General features: G+C 43.8%; 1 protein-coding gene across 2 annotated transcripts in view; it reads left to right on the top strand.

Annotated features, from left to right (window-relative positions):
* The window catches only part of LAMA1 (laminin subunit alpha 1), a 204599-nt gene that overhangs the window by 43522 nt on the left and 147149 nt on the right, over positions 1-13928 (top strand). For both annotated transcript variants that reach the window (XM_019525624.1, XM_019525630.1), the window contains exons 2-3: positions 8047-8217; positions 9424-9536. In XM_019525624.1, the coding sequence (XP_019381169.1) occupies positions 8047-8217; positions 9424-9536 (284 nt within the window). The remainder of the gene's footprint in view (positions 1-8046; positions 8218-9423; positions 9537-13928) is intronic.

A 13928-nucleotide genomic window follows, 5' to 3' on the forward strand; every position in this document is an offset into this window, starting at 1 on the left:
GTCCTGCTTGGCTGGATGGGACTGGCGGGTGGGGTGGGAGGCATGTTCATGTGTCCCCCGCCCCCCGCCTTCTGGCCTGGGCCTCTGCCTGCTTTTCTCAAGTGAAAATTGAATGTGAATTGAATTTATTATTGGTTCAGTCTGTGCAGTTTAGAGAAACTTGTGAAGATTGGATCAATTTTGCCATGGCTTTTTGATCGTCTGTATATCCTCAGTACCTCATCTGCAAATGGGATACATATCTTTGCTACCTAACAGTGGTTTTGGACTGGGGTTTATTTAAGATGGTGACATTCTCAGATACTGAAGGAAGGGTGTGGAAAGGAGGGAGGACATAACTACTGTAGGTCATGTCTTAAATTAGGGTTTGTCTTGCTAGTCTGTAAGATGTCACTCTGCCCAGCTATGGTCAGCAAACTCTCTTAGTGGAACAGCATCTTATATTGGCAAAGAAGTTTTATTGCTACTATAGGTTAAACCAGTTTCCTAAATAAAATAAGCTCTCTCTCATAGAAGGACTTACTGCAGAACCAGGATAGGGAGTTGAATGTGAGTGGTTCAAGGACCAAGTTAATGCCTAAACTACCAGACAGTTTTTTGACTTACATGAGTAGCTTATATCTGGGTGTAGCATTTCTTTGGGACCATTGTAATGAGGCTTCATTTACTTAATCTTGCTGATTGATTCTCTATGGATAGGGAAAAAGATAACCTTTTGTCCCTTCAGATTAGTTTTGCTTGGATAGTTTTAAGCAATTTTAAATTCGACAACTCAAGTGCATGTTTTTAAAATGCAACTGAATTTTTCTATCCTTTGTCTTCCTATTTTCCAGCTATTAACTTTTTCACAGACAGTCTCTTTTCTACCTTGGAAAACTACTACAGTAGTCCCCCTTATTTACCTTTGACTCTTTTCCCCTCTTGTTCCCTCCCCCCCTTCCCTGTTCTACGTCTTTGGTTTTTCTAATTTCCATCTATTTACATTCTCACTGACATCCTGTCACACTTTTAGCTCCTCTCATTCCTTGGAGTCTCAGAACAGCAGAGACTCCCTGTGCCTGACGAAGGGTGATTGCGCCCAAAAGTTTGCCAAGAACTTTGTTCCAGCTACTCAGTTGGGCTAATAAAAGATATCACATCTACCTGAAGAACCTTGCCAGTGCAATATTAAGGCATTTTAGTTAAAATAACGCTCTTAAAAATGAAGGTTTCAGTGTCAGTGTAATCTTGGCTGTTTTTCAGGCTGTTATGTTCTCCTCTGATATAGATTATAAGTGTTATACTATGTACACAAGGGAAAACAGGAACAGAAAGTAACTGATAAAAATGTTAACATTTTCAGATTTAAAGTGATTTCATCTTTAACCTTAAAATTATAATTTGTATTTTAAAGGGGTGGGGAAAAAGCCCTTCAGGAAAGAATGGACTTTTGGGGAGGGAATTCATAGGTATAGATAGAGAATACATTCAACCGCTGTAGGTGTCTTGAGAAGGTCTTTTTCAGCAAAAGAAAAAGGATACTAGCTATGTCCAAATAAAAAGCCTTCTCATCATATGAATGAGCTCTTTATCTGAATATCTCCTTCACCTGACTGAGTATTTAACATAAACATCTCATATTACCAAAATAAAGTAATCCATTGAAAGCTCTGAATTGCTTGAAGGAGTTTGTGCCCCACACAGCTCCAAGAACTCCAAATGTAGGTTTGCACATAAATTGGATAGCACTGATCTTAGTTGCTTGAGGATAGCAACTACTATTAAAACAAAGGATCAGAGCACAAACAAACAGTATTACAGCAGCTGAGCTGTAGAATGCTTTTACAAACTTACCTTGTTTATCTGAAACCTACCCTATATGGAAGGAAACTGCTAGTAACAGGAAACAGTAATTCATAGTGAGGCAACAAGACTTTATGCAGAATAGCATACAAGTAGCAATACTTACAGTGCCTAGTTAAATACTTAGCACCTTGTTTTCAAAAGTGCTGAGCACTCATAAGTAACCCTGGAGTCAATGGAAGGTGTGGGAGGTCAGCGTTTATGGCATCAGGCAGAATACTGTGCATAACAATGCACTGAACCAAATTTCATAGATTTCATAGACATTAGGGCTGGAAGGGCACAATTTCATCCAGTAGGCACAAATTTTATCCATATATTTTGTTATTTACCTATTATAGAATCTTTATTTCTGAAGATGAATGTCACAGATACCTTTCATTTTCATTTGCAGTGTAGTGTGAAATAGCAAGATGAAGGACTGTGACTTTAAAGCCCCTTTCCTCTCTCTCTTTATTTAATTTCTTTTAATTTTTTGTTCTGTTATCATCTCATCCAGGCACTCTTAAAATAATAGTAATAACATTAGTCAGGAGCATGGAGTGTAGGTGAAATCATTTCTGTTAGAAGCAGGTTTTAAAGATTTACTTACAGAAGTATCTAAGGCAGTGATTCTCAACTGGTGTGCCATGGGGTACCTTGAGATCCTTTCAAGGATGGCATAACTACAAACAATTATTTTTAAATGAAATAGTAGAAAATAGAGGTAAGCATTTTTCAAGCATACTTCGGTAATGCAAGTATCCTTAAAATAATTAGCATTTAGCTGACAAATTCTGAATATCAGTGAATATGTAACTACTTAGCAAACCTGTATCTGAAGAACATGGATGAAATCAAAGCTCTTTACTTCTGTTTTCTGAATTAGAGCACAGTATTAGGAAGTAAAGACAGATTTCTTTCAGAGCCTGTAGGAAATATAGCCCCACATCCTGCATTAAAAGTAATGGGGGCTGTATGAGGTAGAGGTTTTTAACAGGTAAGTGTTTAGTGATATTTTCTATTATAAAACTGTTCTCAGCAGGAGAAAAGGGGGCTACTTTAAAAATAAACCTTTGAGATCAGTGCTTTGCTTTTATGTGGAAGGAACGTAAGAGAGTATGGTGTTAAACAGCAGCAGAAAGTCCTAAAGCAGGGGTTGGCAATCCCTGGCACGCGTGCCGAGCATGGCGCACACGGCCATTTTACTTGGCATGCCATGGCCAGCCCTGGCTCCGGATAGTTGCTGCCAGTGACAGAGCCCGGGCTGCTCCCGGCAGGGCTTGCGGTGTCCCAGCTGCCAGCTGGCTGGCAGCAGCTCCCCAGAACTGGGGCCAGCTGCAGCCAGGAGGCTCCAAACAGCTGGGCCGGGCTCCGGCATCAGCTCTGCACCAGTGCATGCACCCGCCCCATCAGAGCGGGCGGTGAGGGAGGGGCCTGAGGCAGCGCAGCCCCGGTCTCTCTCCTGCTTCCGGCACGGAGGTGATAGCAGGGTTCCCGAGCCTGGTGCAGCTGTTTGTAGCCAGCCTGGGCTCTCGGCAGCTGCAGCAAGCAGTGGGCAGGCTGCAAGCAGCTGTGCCAGGCTCTACAGCTCTGGCATCAGCTCCAGAAACAGGGGAAGTAAAGGTCCAAGACTTTTTACTATAACTATGATCTCCCAAGACTTGCAAAAACCTTAATAGAAGTCTTGTAAAATTGAGGACAAAAATGATAAATGCCGGCATGAAGGCTGACAAGGCACAATTAATTGTTATTAATGTTTCCAGCTCTGAAAAAGCAATGTACACATTGTACTTGATTCATATTGACAACTGCTGAGCATCAGGCTGTTTAGAAGGACAAGAAACACAGAAAAAGGATGGGTTATCTAGAAATCTGCCAGATTCATAGAAGAGATTACAATGACTGACAATTGGGAGGATTTTTTGTCACTTGCTGGACTCTGCTGCTCCAGTCAAGCAGGGAGCAGAACATGCCCCCTTCACAATCTCAAATTGACTGTGTGGTGGGTTAAGTGTTTGATCCATAACTCTTCCCAGATAGCTCTATATTTAGCAATGTCATTCTGGGTTAAGTATGAACATGACAATATCTGTCATGTCCAGATGGCCATGCATGGATTACTTCTAAAAATGTATGGTTTTCGTGGCTCCTGAAATAGCACCAGCCATCCTTTCTTTTAATCTTTCTGTGGGCACGTCTACACAAGATGCTTATTGTGCGGTAGCCTGATAAGGCTGCTCAGTAGTGTGCCAATCAAAAAACCAATGCTAATAAACTATTGCGCGGTGTTATTAGGTTACTGTGCAGTAAGTAGCACAAAAAAACCTGTAATTACTGTCCATTTAGTTAGTACTTCATTAAGCAAGTGCTAAACTAAATGAACAGTAATGAACACTATGAACGTGTAGATGCACCTTCTGATACAAGTCATTAGAAATGAGAGAACTGTTAGCTTCACTAGTCACAGCTTAATTGTTTAAGAAAAAAAAAAGCATGTGGCACCTCAGCACTGACTTTGTGGTTTTTCAAAGACAAGTATTCTTATTCAAAGGCAAAATTAGCATCTTTTGGTCATTAGAAAAAAACTGTGGTTGAGGAACATTTGTCTAATATGTTGCATTATCCATGTATGCTTTTTTAAGCGTTTATAGGGAAAACAAAGGGACATTCCCCTTATAACTGTAAAAGTAAAACTCTCGGAAGTGAGAGGGAAAACAAGATCACACACAGAACAAAGAATGTATTGATAACTTCAGTAAAATAGTAATGTCATTGGTATTTAAAGAAATGACCATCTGTTTCAGATTTAAAATCTAAGAGGACAAGAAAAATGGATTGTACTTGATTTAGTGTAAATCAAAAATAGAAAACTTTTTCCTTCTGTCCTCTTTAAATATAAGATAATTGAAAACACACCCTACTGTGGTTCAAAACTTTAGGATTTATTCACAATTTGAAAACTGAAGTCAAATTTTAAACTTAGCTAAAACCTTTCTTCAGGGTTTCCATGCTAACGTAATTACAACACAGACAAAGACTCTGGCTAAAACTCCTGGCATAATTAGTTGTGCCTTATTGAAGTACAACTAAGAAAACAGAAACGCTATTATACTAACTTTTCATCCTACATATTGTGGTACCTGGAAGGGTTAGAACCAACATAAGTTTTGTTATTAGAAATAGGTTTGGATTCTTAATTGAAATAATGTTGACTTTTAATTCTTTATAAATTTATAAAATAAACTTCAGATCATGCTTCTTGAGTGTCTATTACAGCAGTTGAGGTGTGATTACTTCTGGCATCTTATATGTCATACCTGATCTGGGAGCAGGATCTTAGGTTTGTTTTAATTCGTCAGCCTATCATGTTTAATGTCTAAACCCATGTTAGCATTCCAGAGCTTCCCTTTTTCAGAGTTGCTTTTCATCCTAAATTCTGAAAGGAAATGAGAGCAGCTCTAAAATCTTAGCCTGATAAACAGACATAGCACTCAACATTGTTAAGAAACAGGAGCAGATTTAGCTTACTGATCAAAATCAGGAAACAAACAAACAAGCTGTTAAGATGGTGTTAACTGGCTGTCCTAAATTGCCTCCTTAATGTCAGTGCAGTTTAACCTTCAACAAAATGAAATATTTTCCAGAATAAAAAAGTTCTAAAACCTTCATACATGTTGCAAGAGTGTGTACCCATTCTACATTACAAGAGTAACAGCAAAAGTGGACAATAGCCCATCCATTTTTCAGCCTTAGGACCCCAAACATAAAGGAGTGGCCGTCTGACCACCCACTTTCCAATACTTTTGTTTCTGCCAAAGCTATTTTCTTTGACCCTGAGTTTTCTAAGAGCTTTGCTCTCTCTGGCCTTTTAGCTATGATAATTAATCTCTTTGGGTGTCATTTTCAACCATTTATTTATCTGGCTTTCCTAAAATTTCACCTAGATCGCTAGCCTCTTTTTTTTAAATATCTCAGTAGAGGCTCATAGTAAATCATAATCCTTCTCTATTGTCTTATAAGAACAGGATAATTGTTAAAGTGTTTTCACTTCAGTTTGCTTGGATTTATTGATTAACGGCTTCAAAAATGCCTAGAAACACTTAAATTCACACATGTACCCTCAGATACACTTGTGATTGAAGCTGTTAACTTATTTTTTGTCACAATGTATTGCAACTGTAGCTCAAAGGATTTAAGATTTGGGATTAAATAAGCAGGATGAACAAAATAGCTATTCTAACTCATGATCATTCAGTCTCAAGGGGAAAAAGTGTTTTATAGATATAGACAACCAGAAAACAAACAGCAGCAGTTTATGTATTTCCAACACATGTTACAGGCATTTTAAAACATTGCTTTTAAGTGCTGCAATCAAAGTAATGTGCACCCAGAGGGCATGATGCCCTGTACCGGTGATTCTGAACTGTGGTGCCATGGCACCTTGAGATCCTTTCAAAGGTGCTGTGGGGTGCCATACAATGATGGCACTGTTTTGTGTGCAAATATGGCTCACAAATAAACCCGGAGTTTTCAAATAGGAATCCATACCATTGAAAATATTCTGACCTGTAGTGCAATTTACAATAGAACAGTTGCTCTATTGTTTTTCTGTAGTCAAAAATCAAGTGAAAACTAAGAGCTGGCATTTTCTGAGGTGTGCCTCAAATCTGTTGGATCACTCCTGACCCACAGACCCCAGCCCTGCCAGTGCTCACTCCCAAACCTCTGTAACATGCTCCCCTGGGCCATGCTCATGCCCCTCACTCCCAACCTGCAGCCCCGCCCCCAATCGCTGCTGGTGCCCCTCACTCCTGACCCGCAGCCCCCTCCTCCCCCCAGCCCTGCTGGAGGGGCTTCAGCTGCTCCTGTCCCAAGTGGACTGGAGTGCAGTGGCTTAGAGCAAGTCTGGTCCTGGCTTGGGTGGAGGGAAGAGGAGGGGAGGCTTGTGGCACCCCCCCCCCGGGCTGTGGTTGCTGCACCATGCCAGGAGGCCTGGTGTGGTCACGGCCCCCTTCCCCTGGGCAGCGTCTCCTGGCCACTCAGCCCCTGTGCTGCTGGCTTGGCACAGAGTTACCTGCTACACTCAGAAGGTCCCCCTTCCTCTACTGGAGGGGCAGGTAACCCCTCCGCCCCCCTGCCCTGTTGCAGCCCCAGCCCCACATCCCAGACTTACCTGCATGTAGCTTCTGGGGTGCACGCAGACACACATGGTACTTGCTGCCTACAATTGCCTCTCCCTCTGCTCGCATCAGCAGAGCAAAGTAAAAACCTGGATGGACATTTGGTCAGATTTGAAAAACCTGCCTGGACAGAGATTGGAGCACTCAAAAAGAGGACATATCCAGGAAAACCCAGATGTATGGAGAGAAAGAAAGAGAAAAAGAAAGACTCAGATTTGAATATTGGAACTTGATTAAGTATTGTCACCAAAACCTAGCAGTTTCTCAGATGTTTATGTCAATAACTGAGCTACCCAAGAAGTGGAATGCTTCTTAAATAAAGGTATACAACAATATTCAAATGCAAGAGTCATCACAGACAGAGACCACAGACACTGAACTGGGCTTCTCTGAAAGAAAATGTTTTGGGGAGAGGAAATCTCATGGGCTAGGCTCTGGAGAGGAGTGTGGTGCTGCTTTCCCAACCTGCTCTCCCAGTTTTACTGCTATAATTTATGCCAGGGACAGCAAATTTGGGGGAGACAATGAAAGGGTCAAAATAATGTGCTCTTTGCTTTATCAAACCCATAGAAGTGCCCAGAATCAAGGTCTAAATTTCACTCTTTATAAACTTAGAGATTTCAAAATACATTGCTCAAGTCCTTCACATTTCTGTTTTCTGAGATCAGTTAAAAAGAATGGCTGCGGGCATAGAATACTTGCTGTATCATTCTTATCTGGGGTACTTTTAAATTTGCCTCCTGGGATTGATTTACACTGTTAAAAAAGCTTAATTTCTGCCTATGAAATTACACTCTGTTATTCTTCAAAAATTACACCAATGTGACCTGGAATTAACACTGTTTGAAATGTTACTGTTCCTTCCACAAAGATGATGTATTTTTAGTACATTTATTTACCAAACTCTTTGGGACAAAGGGACATACACAGCGAAGAATATTGCTTGTTACCAGATACTACAGTCAAATATATGTCTTTTTATTTTAATGAGTATGTCTCATAAGAGTGATAATATTTTTGGTTTGCATTTGATTCTTTTAAGGTTTGTTTCCGGCTATTTTAAATCTGGCTAGCAATGCTCATATCACCACCAATGCTACCTGTGGCGAGAAGGGACCTGAGATGTTCTGTAAACTGGTGGAACATGTTCCTGGTCGACCTCTACGCAATGCACAGTGCCGTGTCTGTGACAACAACAGTCCTAATCCCAAAGGCAAGTTTGTTGTGTTAATTGTGGAAGGAAAGAACAGGACGCAAACAATATAATGTGCGTCTGGTATGCACTTGCTTAGAATACTCGCTAATGTTCATCTACATTTTGGGTAAAATTCAGGCTTTCTGACACAAGGGCAGATGCAAATCCTTAAGTCCCACAAAAACCTTCATAGCAGGCTACATGGTAGAATTCTGCACAGGGATCAACCATTGTATGCTTTATTGGTTATTACCAGGGATCCTAGAAATGTGTTTGCCACAGAAAAACATGGCATTTGTGTGTTTACAGAGAATCTCTGGAATCCCTGGAAAAAAAAACGTTACTAAAAATAAAATGCTGGCTCCCCAGTGGGAACCAGTACTTTTTACAGCCACTGCAGCAGTCCACTGTGGGGGGTGGAGAATCTGCTGGCACATAGGGAAGCAACAGAGATGGCAGCCCCCCCTCCCTGCCCCAGCCGCTGATTGGCTAAGAGGGCTGCCCATTGTGCGGCCCTGCTCCTGTCCACTAATCAGTGGTGAAAGGCAGTACTCTTGGCCAATCAGTGGTGAGTGGCAGGGCCATAGCCCCTTGACCAATCAGCATTGTGGGGGGCTTGCCATGGAAAAGTGCGGATTTTTATGATTTTTTTTAAATAGGAGAAGTTTGGTTTTTTTATCACGGAAAACTAGGATCCCTGTTTATTAATATAAGGATAAAATATCTACTGTGCAACTTAAATACATGCTAAGTAAGAGAAGGAATAATGAGTAGGGATGTAAATATCATTTTTTAAAAATCATTTAACCTCCTCTAATAATATTACTGGAGCCCTTTGACTGGGGGTAGGGGGAAGAGAAGGCAAGCCCAGCCAGATAACACAGCCCACCTGAAACCCTGCTGGGAGGGCAGGAGCACCTGTAAACAAGCAGCTAATTGCTTAATTGAGTCATTGTGCTGCTCCCTGTTTTCCTCTTAGGCTGTGGGTATTAGTCCTCCTCCCATCCCCTCCTCCTCACTCCTCCCTCCCTCCTGCATTGCTGCCTTCGGATTCCTTCTGGGGCACTGCACAGGTCCCTTCCTCACTTCCCCGCCACACTGCACCCATCCCGCGCTAAAGGATAAGCTAACCAGTTATCATTACACCTATAGTTTAAACAATTAATTGTTTAACCTTTGACATCCCTAATAATGAAATTAAAAGACTTTCTTGTTTAAAAACAGAACAGCACCCTATCTCCAATGCTATAGATGGTACGAATAATTGGTGGCAAAGTCCCAGCATTCAGAATGGGAGGGAATATCACTGGGTCACCATCACCCTGGATCTAAGACAGGTGAGTAACAACAAGAAGCACAAAATCATTTATTTTTCTTGTGATGTAAGGCTAATCAGGTGATTGGAGCTCTACTTGATAGTTTTTAGGTACCTAAAAAAATTAGCTCTGCATTATATTATAATCATCATTCAATATCCCTTATGGACTAAACAGCATTAAGATGATGGTAAGACTTGATTGATATGTTTTAGGGTTTGGCAATCTGGCCCACAGGCTAGATCTGGCCTTGGGCAGCTTGGAGGATCTGCAGCATGCTGTGGCCTGGGCAGCAGATGGGATATGACCAGGGTCCTACTGCCTGCCTCATTCTGTCTATTCCAGGCATGGGTAAAATATGGCTTGCAGGCTGGATTCAGCCAGCCAATGGATTTTATCTGTCCTGCATTGAGTCCCTTGGCTCTGCTTGGCCCATATGTCAGGGCCATGGTGTGTGGTCCTGTGGCCCACAGGAGCGCAGCAGGGCGGGGGCAGCGTGACAGCTGGATTGGGCTTCCCAGCAGCCCCCAGGGTGATGGCTCACTCCGTCTGGCTGCTCTGCCAGTCCACCCTCCACCCGCTGCTGGAGGCTCCAGATGGGGCAGGTGGGGTCTCCATGGAGACTGGTCTTGGACCATGCTGTAGGACATCCTCAGCCAGGCAGATGGGATGCGGCTGCAGGCGAGGGGGAGTGGTATCTGGGAGCGGGATGGGTGGGCAGGGCCAGGACTGGGATTGTGGGGCAGTGATAGCCCCATATATCCCTGCCTGAGGAGCTGGCACCCATTACAGTGACTTGCATGAGTGGATTGTAGTTCGGCCCCAGGCCCCAGCCCTGTGCTGTCACCACACCTTGATCCCGGCCCACCCTGCTCTCTGTCTGCCTCTATCTCAACCGCTCAGCTGAGCGTGCCCATCCTGTAGGGGTCCTGGGCCAGTGTCCATGGATACCCTGCCTGCCTGCTTTGTCTGGCACCCCCAGTAGTGGGTGCAGGGCAGATTGCCTGGGGACAGATAGGACCAATTGCCCCCCCTACCCTTGCTACACAGAGCTGTGTCAGCACCCCTCCTGCCTCATGGGGCCAGGTCAATGCCATCTTTCCCCACCTCTGGCCTACAGCAGCTCACTGAAACTTCTTAAGTGGCTCTCCAGCCCAAATAATTGTGCACCCCTGATCTATTCCTTCCACAACAGCCAAGGCCCTAGGGCAGGGGTGGGCAATTATTTTGTGTGGGGGGGGGCGCTTAACGAGTTTTGCAAGCTGTTGAGGGCCGCATAGGTAGCCCCACCCCCTGGTCACTGTCTTGGTACTGGAAGTCCTGCCTGCTAACCCCTGATCTTTGCCACTAGACGTCCCTCCCCTTGCCCTGCCTGCAGAAATACTCCTTTATGGGGGGGTGGGAGTTACCATCTTAGAACCAGAAAAAAACCCAAATCATACATTGAAAGTCAATCACGTGCTAAAACAGATTTCAATTTTATTACAAAAAATATTTGTCATGATTGGTGTTTGTGTAGTGTGTATAGAAGGGATTGCATCATAACTCAAAAATACAGTCTTATTCTTTTAAATTGTGTGTGGGGTATAGGAATGTGTGTGTATGGTGTGGTGTGGGCAGTTGTCGGGGGGACAGGGTATGTTAGGGTCTGTGTATATGTAGAGGGGTTGTGGGGGTAGGGTGTGGGTGTGTGAGGTTTGTGGGGTGCGGGGACCCTCTGTACACCCTGCTAGGGTGCATAGCCACTGCTGCCGTCAGCCGCAGGTGAAAGGGAGGGAGGGGTGCTCAGGGCACTGGTGCCTGGTGGGGTGGCTCCAGCCAGTGCTGTGCATGGGGAGGTGAGAGGTGCAGCCTGCCTGCCTGCCTTTAAGGGGGCTCCACGCATGCCTGCAGCTCCCGCCCTCACCTGGGGCAGCCCTGCTGGACCCCACGGGAAGCAGGGAGCAGGCTCCATCTACTCCTGATCTGCAGAGCCGCACGGTGGGGGCAGGAAGGCAGCGGCTCCAACTGGGGCTTCCCCCAATTCACGGCCTTCAAAAGAGGCAGGAGCAGCAGCCTGTGGGTCCAGGTCAACAGGAACTGTGGGTCCAGGTCGACCCCTACTGCAGTCTTCATCTGGGTGTTGCAGTGGGAACTGCATGGCACGGAGCTAACCAGCCTGGCTGGGCATCCTGCGGTTCCCGGCTGCAGTGCCAGGCACAGAACACAGCAGGAGCTGATCTGGTCCTGTGGTTCCCATCCTCTGCCACTGCCCCTACCTCCCCAGGTTCTGCTGCTGCTAGTTCCTATCAACTTTCACAGGCAGCCCGGGGAAGATGAATATTCATTATTTAAATTTTTTAGGTGCCCGATGAGCCAGATAGAATGGCCTGGTGGGCTGGATGTGGCCTGCAGGCCATATGTTGCCTGCCCCTGCCTTAAGAGGATGTCCTTAGGGTCTTTTGTCTGCCTTGTTCCCTCTGTTCCCTTTGCAGTGTCTGCTGACCACGCAGCCCTCCATGCTCTTTTCCTATAGTGCCTATGAATTTAATCCTTTCCAACACCATTAGCCCTTGGATTGGTGGCAAGGGTAAATACAGGTGGCTTGGGCATCCCGGGGGGTTGAGATTTGCTGCCTGTCGCAGGGTTCTGGGTCGCAGGTTCTGGCCTGTGGAGGCACAAGTTTGCCAACCCTTGCCTTTTTTTAAATTTATTTAAGCATGATTTGTCAATCATTTCAGGAAAAAATATTTTTCATAATAGTACTTTTGGAGTTGTCAGTCATACCTGGTTTAAGCAGGAACTAACTTTTCTGTTTACTAAAACATATAGTCTCCTGATAACTGTGATATTTCAGTCAAGGGAGTAAATGCTTTTGAGTAAGACATACTAAAAACACTGCTGGGGGGGTTTGAATACTGCACTCTGTTTTCTAACATTCAGTTACCAGCAGCCTTTCATCTGAAGTAAGTATAGTAATCAAGGTATTCAGCTTTGGCAGAAGAAAGGAATTTATTGAATGATTAATGTTGGTTCTCAGGATTACTGTATGTAAATCAATTATTGCCTATTAGCTTGTAGAAATTGGGCTTTTCAGTTAATATGAAATTATATAAATTAATCCCAGCTTACTATATCTTATCTTTTCTGTATTTTAATTTACAGCATCTAATATAAAACACTAAAGTAATGCAATATATTGGTTAGGTTTGAAATCAGATAAGTCAGGGTGTTTACAGTTATAGGTTCTAGAGAAAGTAATATACACACAATTACACATCTCTCTGGGGATGAATTCTCAGGAATAGAAAATACTGCAGTTACAAGGAGCCTGAAATAACATTGCTGTCAGAACTCTAATTTTTGATTTCCTGACTCTTGGTAATTTTATTTTGAAACTGTATTATTACACTAACATAAGACATTACTTTAGCATATTATTACACTAACATACGTCATTACTTTATTATGTTATTACTTTGTGGGTTTTTTTTTAAAAATGGTCTGTGTTTAATTTTAGTATTCAGATGGTCCAAGTTGAAGATTAATCTTAATTCAGGGTTGGTCTGACTTGCTTTCTCTTACTGCTTTTGTACCTGATCATCATCTGCTCATACTAAGGACACAAGAGAGTGCCCCAATTTGGTCTGGACACATGCAGTTTCTACTTCTGACAAAGGGGTTTAGCCTTCAGAATCCACAGAACCTGGGGACATCCCAAAAAAACAGGTGTAATGGGCTTCACCTCTAAGGCAGCTCTGGCACCATCTGGCAGCTACCCCAACCAAGCCTGTTCTGCACGCTGGTGATACTGCCCTGTCGCTGCCTGCCATATCTTAATGGTAATTAATATAAATATGGGAGTCAGCCATCAGACTGCTGGTGTGAAATCTTAGGCATCTCACTTCACCCTGTTCATCACTGGGTCACCTCTGTCCAGCCCAGTCTTTATTTGCATCACCTTCAAGCAGGGTGTTTCTACGCCTAGTTTGCCTGTCTTGACCCACCTTAGACCACTGGGCCTCTCTTGGCCCACCTTGGGCCACCAGGCCTCTGTCGGCTACCATTCACCTCTATGTTTCCTTGGGGCCTGGTGCCCTGTACTCTGCTGTTGGGCATCAGCTCCAGAGTCTTGGCCTGCCCCTAGATCAACTGCCACCACACCACTTCATCAAGTGTGCTTAGTAGCCTCCCAATACCCCACTAATGACCCCATACCTCACAGCAAAAGAAACACAAACAAAACCCATACCCATAAATGAGGTTTCTGTTCCTAAGGTTCTCCCCATTTCTCTCTTGCTTGCTACTGCCAGTCTTACTGCCAGCCCCCAGCCTCAGTCTCTTCTCCTACTCATTATAATGTCTTTCTTTCCAGGGAACTCCTTCCTCTCTGGCTGTCAGGGCCAGACTTACAGCTCTTAGCAGGGTCTTCTT

Source organism: Gavialis gangeticus, unplaced genomic scaffold (assembly GCF_001723915.1).
Source record: "Gavialis gangeticus isolate Ggan-Ray unplaced genomic scaffold, GavGan_comp1, whole genome shotgun sequence".
NCBI lineage: Eukaryota > Metazoa > Chordata > Crocodylia > Gavialidae > Gavialis > Gavialis gangeticus.